Source organism: Centroberyx affinis, unplaced genomic scaffold, assembly GCF_046629955.1.
Source record: "Centroberyx affinis isolate AG114_WGS23_722 - 3 ecotype Tasmania unplaced genomic scaffold, CSIRO-AGI_Caff_v1 ptg004975l_1, whole genome shotgun sequence".
Taxonomy (NCBI): Eukaryota; Metazoa; Chordata; class Actinopteri; order Beryciformes; family Berycidae; genus Centroberyx; species Centroberyx affinis.
In genome coordinates, this window is record NW_027282446.1 from 54,668 (window position 1) to 81,071 (window position 26,404).

The 26,404-nt window shown below is 40.2% G+C and overlaps 2 protein-coding genes across 2 annotated transcripts; both read right to left on the reverse strand.

Annotated features, from left to right (window-relative positions):
- Positions 1–88: 88 nt before the first annotated feature.
- Positions 89–5,078, reverse strand: asah1b (N-acylsphingosine amidohydrolase (acid ceramidase) 1b). Its single transcript, XM_071545590.1, has 14 exons — positions 4,947–5,078; positions 4,708–4,754; positions 3,706–3,796; positions 3,533–3,619; positions 3,327–3,405; positions 3,055–3,129; positions 2,911–2,956; positions 2,643–2,787; positions 2,443–2,497; positions 2,253–2,334; positions 1,798–1,929; positions 1,180–1,303; positions 958–1,014; positions 89–849 (listed from the first exon to the last, which is right to left on the reverse strand). Exons 1-14 carry the CDS (start codon positions 5,013–5,015, stop codon positions 760–762), a joined length of 1,179 nt encoding a protein of 392 aa, XP_071401691.1. The 5' UTR covers positions 5,016–5,078; the 3' UTR covers positions 89–759.
- Positions 5,079–7,346: 2,268 nt separating this feature from the next.
- On the reverse strand, positions 7,347–26,121 carry frg1 (FSHD region gene 1). Its single transcript, XM_071545591.1, has 9 exons — positions 25,987–26,121; positions 23,835–23,902; positions 21,725–21,847; positions 14,085–14,142; positions 13,675–13,789; positions 11,401–11,505; positions 11,105–11,196; positions 8,637–8,747; positions 7,347–7,508 (listed from the first exon to the last, which is right to left on the reverse strand). Exons 1-9 carry the CDS (start codon positions 26,043–26,045, stop codon positions 7,472–7,474), a joined length of 768 nt encoding a protein of 255 aa, XP_071401692.1. The 5' UTR covers positions 26,046–26,121; the 3' UTR covers positions 7,347–7,471.
- Between the last annotated feature and the right edge of the window lie 283 nt (positions 26,122–26,404).

Here is a 26,404-nt window from a genome sequence, read left to right on the forward strand (position 1 = left end):
ACTTAATTCAGTATTAAACAATCTCCAAGTAGTACCTCATATGGTACAAATGAAGTGTCAGAAATACAGGGAGAATCACAGGTTTGGGAAATTCCTTTATTAATAATTAGAACAATGGAAAGTGGTCAACTATGAAGTACATTTGTTAGAAGCATTGAGTGACATGGTCAGTTAATTGGGGATGAGACTGTTGCTGTAACACAGTGGTTCTCGACCGTTTTGGGTCGCAACCCCAAAAAAAGATTTGTATTCCTTGAATCATCACACATCAGAATTAATCTCGCAGCCTCTTTAGAGGTCACTAGGCCCATGTTGAGAACCATTGATATGGACTCACCCTGCAACTGGACATCACACAACTACCAAATACATCTCACATTTCAAAATAGTTCTCATTTATAGCCGTATTGTACAAGACACCAGTGATAAAAGACTTCCAAGTTTGTTTCACTTTTGTACTCCTTTCCATCACAAAAAGACAGGAAAGATACCATATAGGACTTAATATTACCAACATGTAGGATTTAGTATTCCTAACACAACATCAATTCAGTATTCCTGCAGTGCTTAAAAAGTACAAATCTCAGAGCTACGTCACGGTTGAGGCAAACTTTGGTTCAGATGATTAGTTGCTGTGCAAACGCTTGAAATAAGGAACAGCTTCAACTTTTGTCCCAAGATCAGTTGAACTTGTCCCCACCACAGCCACCATGTGCAATTAAGCATTTAAAAACTGATCTGGGTTCAGTGCTTGGAGGGTCACCAGGGCATGCAGGGGTTTGGGCAGTCACGGATGTAGGACTCCAGGTTCCCCTTGGACACTTCCATCAGTGTTGTGTATGTGGTCAGCTGCAATAAGCAAAGCGAGGAGGAGAAAAATAAAGGCCACTTTCACTGTCTGTTATTGTGAAGCTGGTTAGACTGTTCAAATACCGCAAATACCATTAAAAGGCTCACCTTGTTCAACACTGGTTTGGTTGACAGCATATCGTACATTGTCTTCAGTGAGATGTTCTACGAAAGAAATGGCAGATCAAAGGTGTCTTACTACTCTGGTAAAACAGGAATGTAACCGGCGTAAAAGACCTTTTGATTACATCAAAAAAAAAAGTTTATATCCTCTCATCAAAGACAATGTGTGTCCAGTTGTGGACAGGGAGCAGGGGTCACACTACTCACCTTCTGTGCGGTTTGGTTCATGCACTTCATGGCAGGAGTTCTGCGATCATCCAGGAACAACGGCTCCTTCCAGTGGTCGTAGTTCGTCTCCAGGACGTACCACCGGCCGAGCTTCAGGTCAATCCTGAAGAATTAAACAAAACAAAACCTGATATGCAACATGATACACAGAGCAACTGATCTGTGAGACATAATTAGATCAGGTGATGTGAGGAACACCAACATTCTCATTAGTTGCTATTTTAGTAAGTGATTTATTGGGTGTTTCACGAGAGAAGTGCAGTCTAATGAATAAGGTTGGGTCAGTGTGGGTCATCTACAGCCGTAGTCACACAGTACTCAAACTATTAAGTCATTACTCTCAATTTAATTTTACTCAAGTCAGTTTAATAGGTCATAAAGGCTGTCTGTTTCATTATTTCTGTTAAAATAATTGTTTCCCCTGGTCCTACACAAACCTCTTTTGTTTTATCATCCTAACAGACAAAAGCATTTCTTTCTAGCACCTACAAAAACAAAACAACCACACACTCACTCCTCAATATGCATAAGAGGTGATCAATATATTACTCACATGCAATGCTCTAAATTAAATAAGCCGACTACAAAGCTACTCACTCCCAGATGTCCAGACTGAGCAGTCTGGACCTGGTGATGACGCAGCCCTGGCCCGTCTGGTTTCCTCCCAGGATGAAGTAGGCTGGAGCGAGCAGCTTGGTCTGCGCCAGGCGAGTTTTGGCATCCTCATAACTAGTGATGGTGAGAGAGAAGATGCATTATTGGGACGGTCAAATACTGCTGTCCAACCCAACCAACCCCCCCTCCACTCACACACACTGCCATTTATTTCTTATCCCTCTGAAGAATAAAATGCTCTCGTTGATAAAAAAAACCCCACAATGTCCATGGCGTGTCTTGCACAGATAATATCACTTCATCACAGTCCTCAGTGGCAACAGTATCCCTCATGCTGCACTTTAAGTTTCTGCTCTCATTTAACAGTACGAGTGTGACATTGTTTGACTTGCTTTAGTGCTCCCCGAAGTATAATATATGAAATATTGAACACATGCCTGGTAGCATTCTCCAGGACGGAGCGAGTGAGGAAGCTCATCCACAGCCCATCTCTCTTTCCCAGGATCCACTCCAGGATTCCTGCATTAGGAGAAACCGGATGAGATGATGATTACACAGTCATGAAACACTCCTCTTACCTCAAATGCCTGTAGAAACAGTGTCCAACAAGAGCGGATAAACACTCACCAATGTATCCTCCATCAAGGCTGAAGCGTTCATTCATAGTCAGTGTGAATGTGTGCTAACGGGTAAATAAGAAAAAATCTTAGATGAATCTTGCATGATATACACTTGGAACTATGCAAGACAAACATAAATTTAACCATTGTTAGTTAGTAACAATCTTAAATTATATTCCATGTTGATGTACATAGCAGATTACTTACAGGCTTGATGCCAGTCAGCATGCCAACATATCCAGCAAAGTTGGTGGACTTGAAGACAGTCTGGTTATTTCTCTGGAAGTCGATGTTGACTATGAGAGGCTTCAATATCTCACTAACGGTCCATGACTTGTTCTTCATGTCCCAGCTACAAAGAGGACAAGTCCATCTCATGAGCTTCTGAATTCAGTGCCTTGCTCCCAGGTCTGAGTCAACAAACACAATCATGCTAAGCTTAAAAATGCCTCTTTCAACTTGATGACATTCTTACCCCAAAAACAATCCGAAATCCAGATTTCTACCATGGATGAGGTTGCCTGTAAGAGTGCAAAGACCAAAGGCATTTTAGTACTGATATAACAATGTGTTTGAAAACAATTAACTGACTAGCCAATAATAGAGCCTGACCACCCACCATTAGAGTCTTCTGCTACGACTGAGGTGCAGACAGTGAACACCTCATAGAAGATGTTGAACAAGACGACTTCACCTAGATTACAAAAATGAAAAGAAAAGTATAAGACAAACAGAATAAAAAGGGCAGATACTAATGGGCCAGTTTTAGGAACCATCATTGAATGGAGGCGAAAAGTATAAGACAAACAGAATAAAAAGGGCAGATACTAATGGGCCAGTTTTAGGAACCATCATTGAATGGAGGCGAAAGAGAAATGTGTGTTTTCTTACCAAGAGGAACACCTGAAACGGCTGCGATCCCTTTAATCTCATCACCGAAAGGGTATGGGAGGGTGTCCGCCACCAGAGGCTGCAGAGCACAAAATCATAACCATGAATCAAAGAACATGCTGCACTCATAAACCCTTCAGGAAAATAAACACTTACATTATTTTTAAGGAAAGTGTATAGAATTCAGTGAGACAAATGACACTCACCAAGGCAATGTCAACCATCTCTATCAGCTTCCCACTGGGCACGAAAGCATCAGCCAGGTCTTTGATGGCCTGAATCATGTTGACCAGCTGAAGAGAACAAGTTGATAAGAAATGGGTAATTTCTGTGAGATTTCCAATATAAGCTTGTTGAAATCACTTGGCAGCATTCTTACTTCAGTCTTTTTGTCAGTGATCAACGCCGTCCATCTCTTGTGGGGGGGTAAGTCCAGGTCGACTGTGTACCAGGGGACGGCATCTTTGAACCTGATAAAGAAGGGTGAGCAGTACACCAATGACAATTTGCATACCTGCATGCCCGGTTTTTGTTGGAACTATGCAAGACAAACATACATTTAACCATTGTTAGTTTGTAACAATCTTAAATTATATTCCATGTAGATGTAATCTTCAGTTACATAGCAGATTACTTACAGGCTTGATGCCAGTCAGCATGCCAACATATGCCAACAAGTTTTTGTTTTTAGTTTTTGTGCAACCGGGCATGCAGGTATGCAAATTGTCGGGCGTTGCACAAAGTTACGTTTTTCTTTGATCGGTGATCCCTTTCACAGTGTCACCATTTAGATTGTTTTAGCCATCTTTCATCAGTTTTCATTCCACCCGTCTCACTTCACCTTAGTCCAAACAGCCTCAAGATGTCGGAGCAATTACTTGCATCTTGAGTCAGAATACAACAAATGTAAAACCTTTGCAGTGAATGCAAATGCACAGCAGCAACAACTTGAGGTCGTCTGTGCTATTTTCACCTGTCCAGTAAATCATATAGTTGGGCAACTTTAAAATGGAAATGACTGTGGCACCAGGCCACCAACAATGTGCTTGAAGGTATGCTGCCTTCAATTGCTGTTGGAAATATAGTTAAGAGCTGAGTGCAGTGGGAAAGTGGGATTTTTTAGGGAGCAGAGAGCAGGGGAGACGTGTCCACAATTAATGGTAAAACTGATGCACACAACAAACTACTGGCAATTTAACGATTTGAGCGATCACAGGCTGGAGTTTACGAGGAGTATTTGAAGGCAGCAGAGCTCCCAGTCAGTATTGACTAAGTATTGACACACCAAGATGTTACTAAACAGAGAAATGTTTCTGCTGACTTGGTCACAGTGGAAGTTTTGGAAGTTGCAACAATGCTTATACTAGTTAGAGATACTTACGTGGGGCCCTTTGGGGGATACATGCCTGTTCGACAATCTTCAGTATACTGGAAATTAAATATCAACAATACAACAGTTAATATCAAAACAGTCAATAGGTTGGATAGCGTTGGTAGGATTTCTGAGTCAACTTCAAACAGAACACAATGTCCTTTAGATTAAATGTTAGCTGACTTACATATGTTACTATCAGCATAAAGTGGATGGCAACACAATTATAATGCATAAAATTCGCTTACCGGCGGTATAAACTGTGTCGATGTGAGCGAAAATAAAGCCGCTAAAAAGAGAAAAACAGAGTGGCCCATATCTGACGCTGTTTATCCGACACTGTTGTGTTTCCAGTCTTACTTCACGCCCGAGGTTTTGCTGTTTGAAACCAGGAAGTGCATATTGTTTACCTCGTGACAGTGATCTGCTCTCATATGTGTGCGAGGGGGATAACAGGAAGATCTCACAAGCACATGAAGCATAATCTGAACAAATAAATGACAATCAAAGCATATTTATCTCTAACACTCTGCAAATGTAAGGAAATATATGTCTTTGTGGTAGAGAGGCAAGAGTAGTGTCAAAGAAAAGTTGTGGTCTGATTTCAAACACCCCCATAAAATACAGTGATACGGGACAGTGGTCTGGTCGAGGAGGAAGCGAGAATAACTGCGTGTGACCATTGCAAGTGTTTTCCCCGTGATATAGCGTGCAATCAGGAATGCGGTGGAGAGTAGGCTAAATTTACTTGAACTCAGATTACCCAGCTTTTTATTTGCGGGAATGAATTTAACATTCATCTTTATGGTACACATCACATCAAGTATTATCAAACTGATATGAAGATAAGGTCTTTGTGAGGATAAAACACATACATGAATTCTTCTATAAAAGCATAATTAATTTTTGGTTTATATTGGTGATTGTTTGCCTTGTGTGGTTCTCAATCCACGTATTTGGGACCCAGAGATCTGCTGGTTTTCTATCCTACCAGCTAGTTAATTGCACTCACCTGACATTCCAGGTGTAAATGAGTCCTTGATCAGATGGCTAGAATGAAAACCAGCAGGACTCCACTACGCTTATCGTGATCACCTGCTGGAGATCATAGACCACGTTTTATTTACCACTAAATCACTGCATTGAATTATATACTATAGGAGTGATTTCTAAAATGGGCCATCCAATGACTTAAAGGTTGAACAAACAGTTGCTGCTACAGAAAAATGCAATGATGGTTAATTATTTACATAAAATAGGTCAATGGGCCGATCTCCACCTGTATGTGTCACCACAGTCACCTTTGTAATGTGAGATGAGTGCAACTGGCTTAAAAGAATATATACAGCTCTGGAAAAAATAAAGAGACCACTGCAAAATTATCAGTTTCTCTGGTTTTACTATTTATAGGTATGTGTTTGAGTAAAATGAACATTTTTGTTTTATTCTATAAACTACTGACAACATTTCTCCCAAATTCCAAATAAAAATATTGTCATTTAGAGCATTTATTTGTAGAACAGACAACTGCAGACAACTGGTCAAAATAACAAAAAAGATGCAGTGTTTTCAGACCTCGAATAATGCAAAGAAAACAAGTTCATATTCATTTTTAAACAACACAATACTAATGTTGTAACTTAGGAAGAGTTCAGAAATCAATATTTGGTGGAATAACCCTGATTTTCAATCACAGCTTTCATGCGTCTTGGCATGCTCTCCACCAGTCTTTCACATTGCTGTTGGGTGACTTTATGCCACTCCTGGCGCAAAAAGTCAAGCAGCTCGGCTTTGTTTGATGGCTTGTGACCATCCATCTTCCTCTTGATCACATTCCTGAGGTTTTCAATGGGGTTCAGGTCTGGAGATTGGGCTGGCCATGACAGGGTCTTGATCTGGTGGTCCTCCATCCACACCTTGATTGACCTGGCTGTGTGGCATGGAGCATTGTCCTGCTGGAAAAACCAATCCTCAGAGTTGGGGAACATTGTCAGAGCAGAGGGAAGCAAGTTTTCTTCCAGGACAACCTTGTACGTGGCTTGAGTCATGCGTCCTTCACAAAGACAAATCTGCCTGATTCCAGCCTTGCTGAAGCACCCCCAGATCATCACCGATCCTCCACCAGATTTCACAGTGGGTGCGACACACTGTGGCTTGTAGGCCTCTCCAGGTCTCCGTCTAACCATGAGACGACCAGGTGTTGGGCAAAGCTAAAAATTGGACTTATCAGAGAAGATGACCTGACTCCAGTCCTCTACGGTCCAATCCTTATGGTCTTTTGCAAACCTCAGCCTGGCTCTTCTTTGCTTTTGAACTCTTCCTAAGTTAAAACATTAGTATTGTGTTGTTTAAAAATGAATATGAACTAGTTTTCTTTGCATTATTCGAGGTCTGAAAACACTGCATCTTTTTTGTTATTTTGACCAGTTGTCTGCAGTTGTCTGTTCTGCAAATAAATGCTCTAAATGACAATATTTTTATTTGGAATATGGGAGAAATGTCATCAGTAGTTTATAGAATAAAACAAAAATGTTCATTTTACTCATTTTACTCAAACACATACCTATAAATAGTAAAACCAGAGAAATTGATAATTTTGCAGTGGTCTCTTATTTTTTTTCAGAGCTGAATATAGAAACCAACGAAACTGTTTTGACAAAGTAATGTTTATTCATATTATAAAAACACACAAAAATAGTACATCAAATGATCAAACAGCCAAATCTACCTAAACAAGATTTTTATGAAGAAATGATAATCTACAGTTGAATCTTCACTTGCAGTATCTGTCGGCTTTCATTTTGCTTCTCCTGCGGAAAAGAAAAACAGACAACATGTTATGTTCAGTCTCATATAAATGATAAAACAATATAAGGCAAGAGAGTTTCTTCAGTTTAATTGGTAATCTATCTACAGTGGCTGTAAAAAAAAAAAAAAGCACTGACTTGTTGCATATTTTCTTGTGCCACAAAATAATTTAAGCATGGATTTATGCAGAATCCTAGTCTGGAATCTATGCAAAGCGCTCTATTCTATTCTAACAATGTAGAAAGGAAATTTATGTGAAGGTAAAAAATTCCAATAATAGAAAAATCTAGCTTGCAAATGTATTCAGTCCCTTTGCCTTCAACATCATATTTGATTTAGAGACATTTTTATTTATTTTCTAAATTGTTACCTTTTTTGAGAGCAAATCTTATATTAGATCCCTTCAGAACAACGTAAAGGGATTTCATGGTGTGTAGGGTATACTCTGCCTCAGAATAATGAAGTGCAGTGTGGAATATATAAATGTCACTTAGATATGGCATTTGAGTCCATTTTGGCATTTCAAAAAAAAAAAAAGAAATTATCATTACTGTATATGAAAACACATATAAGGCATACGTTTGCACTTTATCTTCTCTGATTTTACTGTGGAAGTCAATTAAGAAATCGAACATGAAAAAAAAAACTGAAAAGTGCACCATCTGTACTTTCACATGTGGGAGGAGGTTGATGATTTACTCTTGATTTTGAATACTGAGGAACTGAACTCCAATGCCGTCCTTTCAGGAGCCACAAATTTCCCTCTGTGCTTCAGTATTCTGATAGTCTGCACTGCATTTACAGTCCCATTGAAATGTATGAAAGGAACCTGATGTCAGATAATAAAGCAAGAACAACAGAATAAGAACCATTCTTAAAGGAAACCGCTATTCAAAATCCTAAACTACAGCTGAAAGAAGTCTTCAATGGCATGTAATCTAAATCATTTTTCTGCTTAAGGCAATTTAGCCCAAATTAAACAAGGAGAGCGAACACAAAAAAAAAAAAAATCTTATTTGAATTTTACACCTTCATATATTCATTTTCTTTTGAGTGAATGGAACACTTAACGTAGTAAAAATCCAGGATAAGTGTGTGACAATCAAATTCCACTGAGCACATTTCCACACCTGTCCAGCAAAGTCTCATGAAACTTCCCGTCCACCCTGGCTCTCTTCAGCGTGGAGCTCTCGCCCTCGTTCACCCGCAGCCGCCGGTCCTGGAAGCTCTGGAACTTCTTCCTGCAAGTCACAGAGCGAAGTTGGGTTACACAAAGGTACCGCAAAGGCAAACAACCCCCCAACACCAAACACACACCCATATACACACACTCACTGAAACCTCTGTTATCACAACCTCTAATCCATTTTTGAGCATTGACACTGTGGCTGTCAGCTGCTAAATGTAAGAGATCAGGAATACTTTGTAGGAAGTACAGTACAATGTTTACAGCAGCAGCCAAACACCAACAGGCTAAGTAGCTGCCACAATTCAACACAAAATAGTATTTAAATTTTCAGTCAAGCCAGAGGTTTTACTAGGGTCCATGGGTGACAATGGAATTTCCTAAAGGAGTTTGAATCCCCTTTAATGTTTGTAAATGCACTCAACAAAACTGTGCCAGAAGTGCAGAAAGGTGCACTGCACTGTGTGACGGGCTGGGAGGATTAAATTATGTCATCAAACAGAACGTGGTCTGTTATAAATGCGCCTGGAATAACTGAACATATTCACACTTATTTCAATGTAAACTATCTTAATGGTGCAAATATCAAGCAAGGTTCCTTATCGGACACTTTTCCGATATATAGGTTCACTAACGGAGCATACTGTGCCAGTGGTTTATGATTCCCATGCAGCACTCCATTCTGAAACACATTTGAGAGGCTAAGCACTACATCAAGACACAAGCTCAAGGGCAGCCGTTATCATCACGTCACCATGATGAGTCCATTTCCCCAGCGTTCTTCTAAAAACGAATAATGGAGTGGGAGCAAAAACCAAGGCACGCCAAGCAGAAAACAGCTTCAGACATATTGCCTGGGACTTAATAGGCCACAGATGGGCCGTAAAAAACACTCGCACCATAGGAAACTTAAATGCGGCATTGCCCGATTTCCCATCTCACCCAACAGCAGACCATCTTTAAGGCAATGGATTGACGAGGCGGTGGCTACCGGGCGCAATCGCACATCCAGGGAAGTGATTTAGTTGTCAAAATCTTGCCGGTGCCGACCAAAGGATTGTCAGGCTAATGGGAAGGAAATTACCGTCTACAAAGGTCAGCCAGCACCCAGTGCTTTTTTCCCCTATTCAGAATAAAGTGCTTCAGCACTCATTTCAGCGGAGGCTACAAGGTGCACTGGCTGCACTGGAAAATGTCAAACTGGAGGGGGGCAAAACGCTAGTATGATTATTGGGGAAAAAAACATGTGACCAAAAGGATTTTCATGTTATTGTTAAGATCTTTGTGTATTTCATACTTGTATTTATGAATAATGAAGAAGCCACATCTAAAGCTTGAAACAAGAACGCCAAGACTCAAATCTCTGATTTTATCAAGAGACAAAACACTAAAGCTGCTCTGCTGACAATGAATGATAAACAATCTTTTTGGATTATTATTATTATTATTATTGTGTCCAAATTGCAAGGTGTTCCAGGTGAATTAAACAATATATCTTTCAAACATTTTTTTTTTTACTTTACAAGTACCCATGATCATTTTCTGGAGAGATGGGTACATTTTAAGGTGCAGTAACCATTTTAATTAAGCTAATTTGGCTATAAAACTTTTAAATACATTTCCAAAGAGCTTGGAAAAGAAAGGCTTTACAGTAAAACCTATAAAAACCCTCATTCAATGGGCCATTCTTATTAAAGATGCTATAATAAAGTGATATCTTATGTGTGAGATTAATATATTACTGATGTTTGCTGTGATGACATTGTTATCCCAAAAACAAGGTAACAGACACTGCTACCAATAGTAGCTCCAGTGATCTGCTTCATGCTGATGTCAAAGACTTCCAAATGACTTCACATTAGACCACAAACCCCCATTTGATATGATTTCTGTGGAGATATTTTTTGACATCTTCCAAAATTAGCAGTTAGTTTCTTGGCACATCAACAAAACAGTCGTCACATCATGGAGAGTGGGCTGCATTGTTCAACAAATACAGCCTGACACAAGGAAGCTAGGACCTGTCACCATGTTGTAAATGTGTGAAATAACGTCTGTATCAGAGACTGGAAACTATTAATTGTTGGAGAACACAGATCAGAACCAACAAATCACAGGAAAAAGAATAGCAAGCAAGTAAACTAATTTACAGCAGTAGCCACCTGCTCATGGCGTCTAATTTGGGCTTTTTCTGCCGACAAAATCACATCCAATACGCTCTTAAGTTACACATCAAATGCAGCTCAAAAGCCTTATGGAACCGAGCACAGAATATCATAAGACACTTAATTTGAAAATGATATTTAGAGAGTATTCACCATGGGTTTCTTCTGGTTGTTTTTGATTGGACTACTTGTGTATTAAGCCAGCAGTATATTTATAAAGGTGGTTTCAACAGTGAAAGTTACGCACACATAATTGATCTCACAGGTCTTCACATTGCCCCTGTCTTCATCTGCGATGTCATCTTTCCGCTTGACCTCTCTTTCTGCACATGATCTGATCTGTTCATCATTCAGAGAAAAAAAACAGAGAGAAAGAGCAAGAGAGAAAAAGTTGTGCATTAAATATCAATACCTTGAACCCCCTGAAGTGAGGTCATTTTGTTTTTTTCCTCCGTCTCAACAGTCAGGTCCCCACAGAGATCGCATGCTTAAAATGTGAGGATTAAGATGCAACCTTGTGGATGAAAACAATTTACACATCACCTTCAGCATCTCGCCATCCCCTGCTGTCTTGCTCTTGGCCTCAATGTCCCCACTGTCACTGTAGGAGATGAAACAGCTATTTGCTGCCATTAGAGCCATTTTGCCCTGAAGCAGTACAGAGAGAAAGAAGAGGAGGAGAGAGTAGATTAGATGCAATTGTGGTGGGATTAGTTGTTCTGACAGGCACTAAAGGTTTCCTGATATTTGATGTAAATGTGTCTCAAGGTTGGGCCGGGCATTTTATGTTTGCAGGTTCAACAAAGCATCAAGGGAAGAGGTGTGTTCCAGTGATAAGGAAGACACATTGTGTATAATGAATTAGTTGTTCATGACTGCAGCTAAGTGTCACAGATTACATTCCAATCAGCTAGTGGAGAACAGGACAAAATGTGCCACTTTTTACATTTTGTGCTACTATGTCAAAATAAATTTGAGTTTATTTCAAACAATAATTGCTATGAATATTTAAGGTTGTTGTGCAGCATTTTCTGTAGCCAATACAGTTTTAGAAGTATAGATGATTAAAAAAAGTGGGTCTTTTGGCAGAGTAGGGGTAAACTGAACATGAGGACAGGGCATGTTGAGCTGTATGGGGGTAAAATGTGCTACTCCATATATTAGTATACAACAACATGTACTGTTTTGTACAGGGACAGGTGCAGACACGCTGTCTCTCATCCCTCTATCACATTCTAACAACACAACTTGTGTTTACTTCAATGTACCATGAAATTTCTCTTATTTTCAAAAGGATAACAATGCACAACTTGGCTCAATGCAACTGTCAACACGTTTGTACAGTGTGTGCATGTATTGACCTCACATGATTTATCTTAATTTCAACATTGTAAAAATACACAACTTCATTCAACATAACTTGAAAACAACATTTCAGTTGTGTAAGTCTCTCAGTCAGTCATTAGATTGGGATAAATTGTGCCCATGGCTCAACTTGCCCTAGGGCAAGTGGTACATTTTGCCCCACCACCACCACTATTCAACACAACTATTTTACACAGCAACTGCAGTGCACAGTCATGCTGAATTTATGATCTCATATTGTACCACATACACTCTTAAACTAATATATAAAGAGTCAAACGTATCTACTTCTATTTACATACGAGAGTCATTACATCTTTACCATGATAAAACTAACTGGCTCACAGTCTCTACGTGTATTCTCCTCCATCACAGATTCAGGGAAATAGTACTCTTCATAAATCGGTGATCACATGATTCATTTTGTGTATGGTTGCCTAGATACAAGGGGCGGCTCATCTTACCCACAGGCTCAACTTACCCCTTTCACCCTCACTACACAAAGAAAATAATATTTTCCAAGCTACTGTATATTTTAAGCAGCAGGTAAGTGTATTTTTAAGTCTTTCTCAGAAAGGTTCTCAGAATACCCACATTTTTACTTCAATACCAATGCTAAGTTTAATATTAAAAAAAATTTGATACTACTGAAATTCTACTTGGACAGCTTTTTAGCAACCTTTGCACAGTTGGCTTTGATATGACTGTTGGATGTCTGTCTTTGTTGGTTCTAAAAGCAAAATAGTTCCATATTTTGCTCCTGGCACCAGTTTCGTCAACCAGTTTAGGTGGACTGGGACTCAGTTCAAGATGTGGTGGACTGTTTGATGCTGTTGCCATGTTTTCAGATATCTGACTTGGTTGAATTTTGTACTGATGGCTGCAGTCCACTGTCAGGAGCCAGACTGCCTCTCTGTCTGTTCCAATCTGCCCCCTCTTCCTTCTCTACTATTCCAATCCACCTGCCATCTGCATGTGATCATCTGCCCTCTGGAGGTGATGCTAAAATGGAATTCCAGCTTGCCAGACACATTTACTGAAAGTATTGAGAATTTATAAGATTCAATATTGAATTCATTTCCTAACATTATTGAAGTAATATGAAATTTAAAAAGCTCCCATTTGCATCTCTTGTACCAAAGGGTGCTATTGGTAAAATTGTCTACACTTGTATGGCCATGCAGGGTGTAACATGATTCATTTATCGAGCCCCTTACAGAAATTCTCCTCCACAGGTATTTCAGAGCGCAGCGTCAGCAATAGATCAGTGTTTCTGGGAGGTATTCAGCAGGTATTCAGCATCTTGCTCACAGACACTTTAACTGGGCAGATGCTTGCCAACGCAGGGAATGACCCCAGGTCCTCTGGTTGAAGGACGGTCTCCCTACTCATTACCTGCTGCCCAATAAGGTTGAGTCTGCATATGCACCAAGATTAACAGGTTTAACTCACTTCCTGGAAAACTGGTTCCCATTGTTCCCTGGCGCCGATGGCATCGGAGCGGCCCACCACCAAACCATCCGAGTTGATACCTAAGTACTTTCCATATCCAGACTTCAAGGCTATCCTGCAAATAAAAACGAAAGGGAAAAAAAGGTCAAATTATATTCTGCAGTAGAGCGTACATTTGGACCAGAGCGGTGGCAGCAAGATTTGCTTTTCAGTATATCAAAAAAAGGATTTTATGATTTTATTTTATGGTTGGGGAAACACTGTTGCACATTCATAGACATAAATGATCACTTCATATAAAATAAAGACCTCAGATATTTGAGGTCTCATAAATATTGCAGAAAGGGGCATTAAATCAGTTAGTGAAGGATAATCTGTGGAAGCCTCAGGTAGTTTTCCTGCACACTCACCTGGAGTCTGAGAGCTTGATGGCAGTGAACTGCTCCGGAGGGTCTGGCCCTTCATCATCTGAAATATATCAAACACAAATCTTTTTAGAGATTTTAATATTGTTGATATGAATTGATTAAATTGTTTTATATTATTCTGGACCTTTGGAAGAATAGAACTAAAAGAGATCCCAGTAAAGAGACACAAATCAGATATTTCAATCAGACCAGGCTGAATAAGTTCATGAGGCACAGCTGTCTTTTCATTCCCTCTTCATTGTTTTCAGATTTGTTTTTAATGAAGGGCCTGACGAACTGTGATAAAAACTTAACTATCTTTTCAAACAAAATGTAGAAGCAGGCTGCCAGCCGACGTAGAATCCTCTATGATGCAAGATCTTGCGCCCTAAACCACATTCTGGTCACTGATCTTTCAATCTTGACAGAAAAAAGTTTTTTTCTACACAAAAGGAATCAATTAGTATTTAATGTATTACTGTATAACAATGATGTGTCATTATGAATAAAGAATGTGTGCATAATTTCTCTCACAGCAAGTTTATCCTTGAGACACGGCTTCATGATTTACTTATGCATTCTTGTAATTAATAATGTAAACCCTGGGCCATGCAGTGCTGTGCTGATACGGGTCCACTCCACCGGTATCGCTGTGGCATTTAAAATAATAAGATCCAGAAGGAACTGTTGTGTTGCGTCTCAACCCTTTATTTTAAAACTAAGGCCTCCCAAGTTTCTCACGATTTCACATGAGTGTGCCCTGTCACTGACTGGGCCCTTTCCCTGATCTTTGCAATAAAGCAAAGCTTGTGAATTTGCAGAGCATCATACAGTCATCTTGTCGAGGAAGACCACCGCCTGCTAGACATTAATGAGGAAGACATTAATAAAGCAGAGGTGAATGTGACATGAAACGCTTTTTTTTCCAAACGTCTGATTATCTTTGGAATATGTCAGACTGTGACCCCGTGAGTTTGGAGGGAGAAAATCAGCATGTTCCCTCTGACCCAGAAGGTGAATGGGAATTTTTTTTCTGTTTTCTAAGGGGCTATATCATCCACTGTGTGATGCCTGTACAGAAAATCCCGTCGAGGGGGGAAAATCTCTAATCTCTCTTTCTATAATGCAAGCTCTCGTCCTCTTTCATCTCCTAGAAATGAGCTTATGTGCATGCAGAGGATGAGGACTCACCAAGGGAATTGGGATGTTTCAATCTCCCAGCCATTTTCACTGGTTCTCATAAAACGTGGGCTGAATGAATTGTAAGCAGCGTCTCTTTCCCGGGCAGACTATTTCAATGAGCATCACTCCCTCACTATTGCCTGAAGGCAGAAGTGAGTGAAAACTCTGAGTTAGCTCTGTACTTCCCCTCAACTCAACCCCTATTCAGCTTTTTCTGTCTGGTGTCTGGATTTACTGTGCTTTGTGGACTGAAGGCATGACTGAAAGATGCTGAAAGCTTTACTCCCCCCCCCCATGTCTGGAGTCTACAGCGAGTGCAACCTCGAAATTGAGTTTTAAGTTCAAGTTTGCGCAACTGCAGTCTTAAGTTAACAGTTGTAGAACTTGCCACCTCAACTTCAAATGTGGAGAGACGATTGACGACGTGGTTGTGACAGAACAAATGCAAGGAAACATGGCATATACGCTACAGCTCACAATTTGGCATGCTGCTATTTTTACATTATAATCCTCCTCTGGAATTTCTCCCAGGTAAGAGTCCTATTTTCTCCCACTCTGTCATCCTACATGACATCCTGGGCAGTTTAGGGATCTATTCCAGTTTCTACTACAAAACATTACCTGGAAAACAGTGCAGGAGCAGTGTTTGTTCATGGGGATCAGTGTCAACTTTTGGAATGTGGCCAGATACATCATTAAAATAATTTAAACATACTGGAACTAACTACATAGCACTCAAATGGCTGAGTAACAGCTATGGATGTAGATGAGCCTACAGAGGTTCTGGTGTCATTGCTTTGTACTCTGGTAGGTGATTTCTGTAGCAATTATTTCATTATCAAAGCAACACAAAAGCCCAGTGTGAGCAAACTACAGGAAAGTAAAGGGCAAATACTTCAGAAAACTAAAAAAAAAAAAAAAAAGGTTAACTGAACAGTAAAAATATGGACTTTAAGTTACAACAAGGAAACTACTATGCTTAGATTCCAGAGTTCATTAAATATACCTTCACGCACCAAATAAAACGTGTTCATTTGATTGTTTCATGGACATAAAACTGTATAGTTTCATTTAAAATGTTCCCAGTTATGTTTCATGAACCTAAATGGAAACTGTAATAGTGCAGGTTGAATGAAATACAAATTGCATTCAACTTCATACACCTGTGGAAAGTGAACAACACTCACATATGAGAATACACCTCATTTCCATCCCCCCTCTCCTCCCTCTCAGCAGCTCCACTGTGGACTCATGGGTTGTGATGTAAGGAGACCGAGATAGAAAAAGTTTGTTTATGGCCCATTTTAAAGGAAAAAAGTGCCATGATTGGCCCAAATTGCAAGCACTCTGTTGATTGGGCCATTTCATGCAGAAAAATTGTGGTAATTGTGCAAAACTGCAAGGTCTCGCAAATATTGCAGGGATTGGTTGAATTTGCATTAATTATTGAGATCAAACCACAAGTTCTTGGAGGAACTGCCTAATAGATTGTACCACAAGTGCGCTAGCGCTTTTCAGGAGCTCAGGGGATTTTACATTATTGGAGTAAGTGAAACTACGTTGACTTTAAAAACTCCACCTGTTAACACCAAAGTGCTGTGGCAGCACAGTGCTGTTGGAATGAAGAAAATCACTGAACAAAATATTCTCTTCACTTACCCAGCTACCTCCTGATATGTGAACGTCTGCAGGCTGCAGTGAGGACCCTGTCCCGCCCTGTCCATGCTTGTGACTTCTACCATACTGCCTGGTGTACAAGATGCACACTGTATTTGCCACTGTGTATACCATAATTCTCCTAAGCACTATGCATTGCAAAAAGCATTACACATAAATGAACAAAACAAACAAACACAGGGAACCCAGCTCTTATAGAGGTGCTCCTCCCACACACCTAATAATATCAGTCTGATAGTTTACAGTGTCCTTTGCATTTCCACTCTCTTAGAATATAATATAAAATGTATTTAGAAAACTGCTAGTGACTGCTATATCGCTTAAATCAAAAACTTCATCATAATACAAGAAGACTGATAGATGTACACTTCAGAATGGTATGGTCACTGAAAGGTAGAAAGCTAAGAAGGAACAATAACAGCAAGATTTTTTTCATCTCCCCAATTGAACTGGTGCTAAAAAATGCCTTCTACCTTGCCAGATTCGCAGCAGCAGTGGAACATGACATCCATTGCGGCTCTACATTTTCCATTTTCCCTCTCCTCTTGTGTCTCAGTGCAAGAAAACTGGATCCCTGGAGATTTCTTCTATTATTTGTTGGAATCCATTAAATTCCCTAAAACTACCAGTCCCTTTTGCTCAGACCATAATGTATAATGCATTTTCAGGTCTGAAATAGCAATTTTAATAATTGCGTTTATGGTAGATTCACACTGTGTGTACAGGCATTTAGCAAAAAAGGGAACAATGCACACAATTGCTTAAGAATTCCTTACCTACAGTATATCGTGACAATGCATGTTCGGTTTTGTGGTATCAGAGTTGCTATTTGAGTTATAGCACATCAAAATATAAAGTGAAGGGAATACCAGATTTACATGATAATCCTTTAAGACCTTTTAATTTCTTACATTTCATCAATAATGGGACGGTTAAAAAAACAAATTCTGTAGAAGGTAGAGTAAAATTAAAAATCTGTTTTTATGCTAACTTCTTCAGTCATAGGATGCCCTCTAGGGCCACATCTACACTAATACGGTTTCGTTTTAAAACGCATAACTTTTCCTACGTTTACACCTAGCGTCCACACTACTCCGGCGTTTTCGGACCCCTAAAACGGAGACGCTGCTCCTTTGAAAACGCTGCTGACCCCGTTTTAGTTCGAAAACTCCGGACTAGACTAAAACTTGCGTTTTAGTCTGGACGGGCGGAGACTTTTGGGCAGGCGGAGACGGGCGGAGACTTTTGAAAACGATGACGCAGACACACACGTTCGCTTCCTGATTGGGTCTTATCAGTCACGACGTATCCTTCCCTGATTCGCCACGCCCCTATCACGTGACCCCTTTCCGGAAGAAAACAAACGACATTAGCCATGACTACCAGTGGTTAATTCAACATGGATAACGAATTACAGGCGTTGCTGACCTTGTTGTCTATGCTAGCAGCTGTTGTACAGTTAAATTCTGCATTTTATAATGCTGCTACTGCCTACATGCGCAGGAGGCAAGATATTATTCGAGCGATTTGCGACAATTCCCGTGTCCAGCGGCGTTATCAGCCCTACATGGAGCGCCGGTTTTGGGTGAGGCCGGGAAGAACCAGTGCCTGGTGGGATAATTTTATCAATGAAGTTGTGATTCCTGAGGAATGGCGAGAAAACTTTCGAATGTCCAGATCGGCCCTGATCAACCTCAGCGAAAGACTACGTCCGCATGTGGAAGGAGCAACAACAAAAATGAGGGCGCCCGTGGATGTACTTACAAAGGTAGCATGCACGTTGTATTACCTAAGTGACGAGGGAAGACTCCGGAAAACCGCTAATGCATTTGGACTATCCCGACAAGTTGTTTCAGTCATCATCCGACAAGTCTGTAAGGCCATCACCATCTTCCTGGGTCCAGACTACATCAAAACACCGAGCACAGAGCCCGAAGTGAAGGATCTTGTCGTCAACTTCTACCAAACACACGGTATGCCACAATGCTTGGGAGCAATTGACTGCACACACATCGAAATAAAACACCCCCTAGCTAAATCCACAGACTACATCAACAAAAAGGGGAAACATTCTTTGAATGTACAAGCGTTGTGTGACTACAAGTACTGTTTCATGGACGTTGTTGTCAAATGGCCGGGTAGTGTGCACGACGCGCGCATATTTGCCAACTCGAAATTGAGTGGTGACCTAAAAGATGGGACAATTCCCTCCTGCCCTAAAGAACTGGTGGAGGGCGAAGATGCTGTCCCTGTGTTTCTTCTGGGTGATCCAGCTTATCCCCTGATGCCGTACCTCATGAAGGAGTACCCCAATGGCGGAGTTACCCCACAGGAGCAGTATTATGGGCTGTCACTTCGCAAGGCACGCATGGTGATCGACTGTTCATTCGGACGTTTGAAAGCACGGTTTGCGGCTTTGAGGAGGGCGATGGACATAAACATGGAGGACCTTCCTTTTGTTATCTATGCTTGTTTCGTTCTGCACAACTACTGTGAAGTTCACAAAGAAACTGTAAACGAACAAAGCATAAATGCTGCTCTCAAGTACGACAGGGACTTCCAGCCACCCAGCAGAGCTACTACTGTGAGAACAGACAACAACGAAACCGAGGGGAAACGAGTGAGACGAGTGTTGACAAAATTTATTGACCCATAATGTAGTAAAACTTTGATTTGTAACTGTTCATTTTTTAAAGTAAATTTGATGTGTGTGTATGAGAGAGAGAGAGAGAGATAGAGCAAGACCTAGGTTATAGTAACCTAGTAGCAGCCTAGTAGTATTGGAGTATCTTTGTTGGTGGCTACTGTGAGGGAAAATTCTGGAGGCCTGCAATTTCATTTACTGTTTCCATATTATTCCAATGTATCAATATTATTTTCTATATCAATATGTGTTTCTTGTAATATCACTACTGTAAATAAAACCACTTTTTTGTAACTGTTTGAAAAATATATATATATATTTTTTTCCCCACTAAATTAATCTCTGAGTGAGAGTGCGTGTGTGGAAAAGATAGAGGTAGATCTTAGGTTAAGTATCAAACAAGACCTTTTATTATAGGAAGTAAAAATAAATAACTACTGTATATAGAAATATAAAAACAAGTGTCCAATATAAAGCAAGTATGACAAAAACAAATAGGACAAAAACTTTGTATACATGTGCAAATATCAAATAACTATAAACATGCATTAAAGAGCAAAACACAGAAGGACTCAAAAGGTGCACATGAACACCGCTTAAAGTGTGAACCACAGCAAGAAGAGCTCTTTGGTCATTTACAGATGGGTATAGTCTCTAATCACTGTTCAGTGCAGGTGGACTGCTGTGCTCGCCATGTGCAGGCGAATTGTACTCCGGGAGGGGCCTTCTTGTGGGCGTGTGCCCGTATGAATAGGTGGTCTGGTGTGTGGTGAGCGTGGAGTCATATAATGAGTGGTACCTCAACCCATAATATAATAACCACCCAGCATGGATGACAACCCAGTGTCAGGCGAGCTGGCGATCGATTCCACGGCCTCCACCGCCACGTCGCCGATCTCGATACCCTCGGATATCGCACGAGTAGCAGGAGATCCTCCCCAAATGGACTCACAGAGCTCAAAATAGAGCAAGACTACTCGCCTATGGCCACTTTTTCTACCCGAATCGACTGCTTGCCTGTATCTGATCCGTATGGCCTTGAGTTCGGTAGTCAATTGACCTGTGAACACAAAACAAAACATTAGGAAGGTTAAAAACACAATCCTGTTTAAAACTATTGGGCTATTAGCCAGCGTCGCAGATGCTTTTTTTTTTTGTAAAAAATCAACCCAAAACATTATAGCTAGGCCTACATACCTTTTGTGATTTCATCCTTCTTGTGTGGGTACTCCTTTCCCATTGCCATGGCTTCCTCCGGCGATGGATAATGCTCCCGGTACCGCTCTAATATGTCGCCGTATTTGCTTTGCGACGACTCCCAATCTATGTTTTCCACCGCCATGACCGCCTTATACTCATGTGTTACTTTCAGTAACAGTTCCACCTCATCGTCGGTCCACGCAAAGAAATCTCTGGTCATACTTTTCGCCATCTGCTGTTCTCCATAGTATTTTCTGCAACTAAGCAACCGACCGCAGAGTAGACAATCTGCTTCCTGTTTACACCGGCACGCGCATGCCCAGTGTACGTGAATGGTCATGTGATATGTGTTTTCAGGCGTGTTAGTATGGACGGAGATTATTTCTGAAACGCTCGTGTGGACGGAGATCGTTTTCGTTTTTTAAAACGGCGTTTTAAAACGAAAACGTATTAGTGTGGATGTGGCCTAGGTTAGTGCTGTACTCTACTGACAATTTACTCTAGACTGAAAGATGAGTGGATTCAGGTTGCTGTTGACATTCCAGCCAGGCCTTCCACATGTATTCAATGCAGTTTACAATATACTCTGTACACTTAAATTGGAAAGATAAAACATTGGGAAATGGGAGTAACATGATGGTGGTGTTGTGCTTTGCTGTGTGACCGCGGGTCCCTGACACCCATCCTACAAAGAAATCCTGGGGGAAGCACTGGCCCAGACCGTTCTTTCATACAGCATAGAAATAACACATTTCAGAGTTGAAACGCGCTTTTATGTTAAGTCAGAGGTATCAACCTTTCATATGCAAATTATCTACAGCGCTGATGATAAGGAGGTGATCAAATGGAGCTCCTACACCAAAGTAGAACTGCACGAAGGACATGATTCGTCCAAAATGAATCTGGAAAATTATGCATTCAGTCCAGTATGTCTCCTTACCTTTGTGTGGTGCACCAAGCGTGAAGAGCCCAGTATCCAGGGCGTGGATGTAAGAGTTGTTCTGCATCTCTACAGCAACGGTTCCACTGATTTCCCCAAAGCTACGGACAGACCACCAACCACCTGGTGAGTAGAAAGGCCCATGATGGAGGTGTAGTAATACATGGCATTGCTCTATAGTCCTGTATGTGGATGAAATCCTCTATAACATCGAGGTATGTAGTCTCACCATTTAAAGCACCAATCTGGGACTTTCTTGAGCATACTGATTATGGGTGCAAACACGTGTTAGGGGTTTAGGGTTAGTAATGGAAAATAATCTCTTATCACCTTTCACATCCCACTGTATATCAAAATATAGGTAAATTCTGCAGGTAATGTTGATGAACAACACAAATAAAAACAAACTCTATGCCGTTAAAGAATAAAGGAGCAATAAAACAGGTGCATGTGACCGTAACAGTATTAAACAAGCAGAAGTTGGACAAGAGTTATTCCTTACTTAATTCAACATATTCTTGTTGAAATGGCAAAATCACATCTTAGTTTTACCAGTTCTTAAGAGTAGCGGTTCTAAAAGTGGAGTCTGCCACAGCAAAACACATTCACAGTTATCTGACTGCTTTCTGTAATAATCCCCAGGTAAAAGTTTGATTTACTGCTAATAGTAGTACCAACATCAACAAAATTTAGCCACTGCTTATGCTAAATTAATGAAAGTCAACAGGGCAATTACAACACTTTCAAATATTGTTGATTTAAGGTGACCTGACCAGCAATTATTAAACACAGCAGCATTGCCCTTATGACTGTGATTAATTTACTGTGAGTGGTGCTCAATGTTGCTGTATTTGTGTGGTAATTATGTGAAAAACAAACTCTGCACTCCAATTTCATGCAGTTCTCTGACTATTGTAAGAGCCCATCCATCACACAGACATTGGCATTTAATATTTGGCCAGCTCAAGCACCCAGAAAGCAGAGACTAACAGACCTACTGGCCAACAGAGCAGTTTATCTATACACTTAAGATTAGGGCTATTATTACTTTTTTTTTGGGGGGGGGGGGGGGGGGGGGGGTTATTCTCTTAGCTCTTTAATGAACTTTATTTTTCTTGGTCTTTTATTTGAATTTTATCCTTTTCATTTTGTCTCGATGTTTTTAATGTTGTATGTAAAGCACTTTGAACTGCCTTGTTGCTGAAATGTGCTATATAAATAAACTTGCCTTGCCTTGCCTAAGATGCTGTAAAAAGACACAGGATATCCACTGTATTGACATGACAACCTAAATATTACAGATTACTTTTGGTCTGATATGCATCCAGTTGCTTAAGTATATTGTAGAATCTTACTCAGCTGACACCATGTTAATTAAAATGGCATTATCCACCATAGCAGATATACATGAGAAGAGCTGGCACTTCCAAGCTCAGTGATGTTTGGGCAACATTTCTACATAGTGTTAGCTTGCCAGTTGTTTGGATGTTACAGCAGGTTGCTGTCTGCTGTATCTTGCATGTTGTGCTGTCTGTGTTTTTTTTAGTCTATTATAAATATGAATTGTTTCTATTGTGATGCCAGTTTTCCCCACAGGGACAACAAAGACACTAAACTACCAAACAAAATGAAAACCGTGTTACTGAAAACATCCACTGTCACATTTCCATGTCTGGGCAGTGGGTGCTCTCCGTTTGATCATAGATGGAATCCAGATGAGAGGCCACAAGCACAACAACATCAACATCAGTTTCCTCATGGCTGAAAATTTACCTCTGCTGAATAAAAAGTTGACAAATATTTTGCTTGTAACCATTAGGAACTACTTGCCTCGAGAAAGTCTGTTGAACAAACGTGCACTTTTTCAGCAATGCTCTGCTTTACACAATTTAAACACACTCACAGCTGGGAGCTGCTAGTACAACCACAGTGTTCTACTGCTGGCCACTGAGTCAGTGTTAATGGAGTTAAGTGCCTTGTCCAAGAGCACTTCAGAAGCAGTTTTTAAGGGAGGGGGGAGTGTTTTTTGTGCACTTCCCAGGAGACAGGAGATCAAAAAATAAATACTTTAGATAATTTCTGTAATTCCAAACTAAATATAGACACATACCCATAACATCAGGTTTGTCTTCATCCGCGTCCCTTTTCCTCTTCTTATCTTTATGTTTCTTCTTTTTCCTGTCAAAAGCCATATGAAACATTAACATTATGCCAAAAGTATCTCCACTCCACTAATTAGCTAGGCTACATTTGTGCATTTGTAAATTTGTTTTAAAGTGAATACATTTCCCTTGGAAATGCAACTGCAAGAGTCTCCTAAACTCAATAACAATGCAGAAAATTAATACAGTGATGAAAATTGTTATCATTGGGTTTTGTTTGAAGAATGAATTTTCTAGTTAAGAATGATTTGACATATAGGTGATAAGGGAAGTTTTCAGAACATATTCAGTCCCCTTCTGCATTTTGTGCTGTTGCAGCTTGAATACAAAATGTATTAAATTGGTCTCTCTGTCCAAAGTCCTTCTTGCCCTTTTGTTCAGTTTGACTGGATGACTAGCTTTAGAGAGAGTCTAGGTAGTTCCATGTTTTTTTTCTTTTTCCTAATGATGGAGTCTACTGTGCTCTTGTGAAATCCCAACACTTTAGAAACTGTTTTATACCCTTCCCCCAGATCTATGCCTCCTCACAATTCTGTCTCATGGTTGAGTTCCTGCTCTGACGAGCCCTGTCATCTGTAGGACCTTAAAGAGACATATGTGTTTCTTTCTAAATCATGTGAAATCAATTGAAGTGACCATAGGTGGACTCTAATCAAGTTGTAGAGATATAAGTAATGTGGATGCAATGTGGATCAGGTTTTCCTGGAGTTTTTCCTTGTTCTCAGTGAGGGTCTAAGGTTGGGGAGTGCCATTTTCATAATGCGGGCGTTGTGAAGCCCTTTGAGACTGCAACTGTGATTAAGGGCTACACAAATAAGCTAGAACTTAACTCAATTTGCACAAAATGCAGAAAATGTTGAGAGCGTTGAATACTTTCTGAAGGCACTGTACAGTCTTTTAGAGCTTCTAGATCATACATGCTATCATCTGATATCTGTTATTCACTTCAAGGGTTCGGTATCAGTATCAAAATGACCATGGCCCTCAACCTCAATTACTACGCCTCTTACCATTAGCAAACACCTTGATACTTGCTTGGTGTGAGGTTGAAAAGAAAAACATCAGTAACTAGTGATGGGTGGACAGGCGTTACACAGGATCACTACCCAGTCACACTCCATTACCTCAGCAGAGTAGAGTATTGATAAGTATCAGTATCGATCAGCAGTATCAATAATGGTATCGGCAAAATCCTAATGATACCCAACCCTATTCACTTGCCATACAATTTGCAGAGCTAACTGAATAGAGGGTCAAGTAAGATTCTGCTGAGTTAAAAGTACAAGGGAAGTCTAGAGTACATTCATTATGCATTTTCTATCTCCAAGACTGCCAGTTTTGGAATCATTACTACCTATACTTGTAAGTGGCTTATCATATTAAGCATGTAGCAATTTAAAAAGAGTATTAGTGGACAATTTCGCCAAGATATATACATTACAGTGAAAGTCTGTAGAGGATGTAAAAAGCCTAGGCACTATAAATCATCTCGTGCACTAATGAGTGATGCAGTATAATGGGAAAACGAATATGGGCTTCTGGGATGTTTGCATTACGGTACAGTCATAATTCATGAATTACTGACTGCTTATGACTTAACTGTGGTTTTCTTAGTTTTGCACTAAAGCTAACCACTTGGACAATATGTGGTCTAGCAATGCTGTGTAGCTAACTGTATGATTTTGATAAGGAACTTCTACTTCAGGGCCACCATAAGACTATTCGTGCATACTCGTCTAATAACGCTAAATTACAGTGGTAACAAACGCATGTAATTGTTTACGGCCTTTGCCAGGGGCTAATCCCAACTGACTCGTAAAAGAGTCTGTTGAAGTTAAATTGTAGCTTGGTAAAATACAGTCAACGGGCTTCTTTGTACCATCCTGACAATGTCATCTGTACGTTACAATGTTTATAATAGCAAAATGACTTGATGCACAGTTTTAGCAGTGCATCGAGGCTCTTGCAATGTTTTAAATACGGTTATAATGTTAGTTAGGACATGGCCAACAAGAGGTTACAGAAACTCATTTAGCTAGCAGTGAACGATTCTCTAGCCAACTACAGCGATCAGTGCTAGTAAGTGACAGAAGGACTTACCCCTTGTTCAGACCTTTCAGTACCAGTTTGGTTGATTTTACTTGAGAATATTCAGCCATTGTGTTACCTAGTTAGCTTGTTTCAGTAACTGCTACTAGCCAAAACACATCTAGCGTGTCCTTCTTCAGAGGCAGAAAGTACGGCGGCCGCAAAGGCACAAACAATGTCAATCCAGGCCATCGTAGACTGTTCTGAAAGTCTACGGTGACATTGTGTAATGATTCACAAATTAAGGAATTTGACTAATACAACTGACTGGTTATTGCAGTGAACACGCATGAATAATAAAGTATATTAAATACAAGGGAATAAACAGTCCAACAATGTCAAAGAATACAATAGCCTATATTGAGTCAATTGGACTTCCAATATCAACTTTATTCAGAGCAGATCATAACAGACGATCCTTCAGCCTAGT

What these genes read in the sequence shown, in the direction of transcription:
- asah1b (XM_071545590.1), bottom strand. Translation starts at nt 5,015, where the DNA reads ATGGGCCACTCTGTTTTTCTCTTTTTAGCGGCTTTATTTTCGCTCACA. An exon ending in TATCCCCCAAAGGGCCCCAC is followed by an intron (nt 3,797 to 4,707) that starts GTAAGTATCTCT and finishes CTTCTTTATCAG; the next exon opens with GTTCAAAGATGCCGTCCCCT. An exon ending in AGATGGTTGACATTGCCTTG is followed by an intron (nt 3,406 to 3,532) that starts GTGAGTGTCATT and finishes TGTGCTCTGCAG; the next exon opens with CCTCTGGTGGCGGACACCCT.
- frg1 (XM_071545591.1), bottom strand. Translation starts at nt 26,045, where the DNA reads ATGGCTGAATATTCTCAAGTAAAATCAACCAAACTGGTACTGAAAGGT. An exon ending in AGACAAACCTGATGTTATGG is followed by an intron (nt 21,848 to 23,834) that starts GTATGTGTCTAT and finishes TCTACTCACCAG; the next exon opens with GTGGTTGGTGGTCTGTCCGT. An exon ending in ACCTGTGAGATCAATTATGT is followed by an intron (nt 8,748 to 11,104) that starts GTGCGTAACTTT and finishes TGTGACTTGCAG; the next exon opens with GAAGAAGTTCCAGAGCTTCC.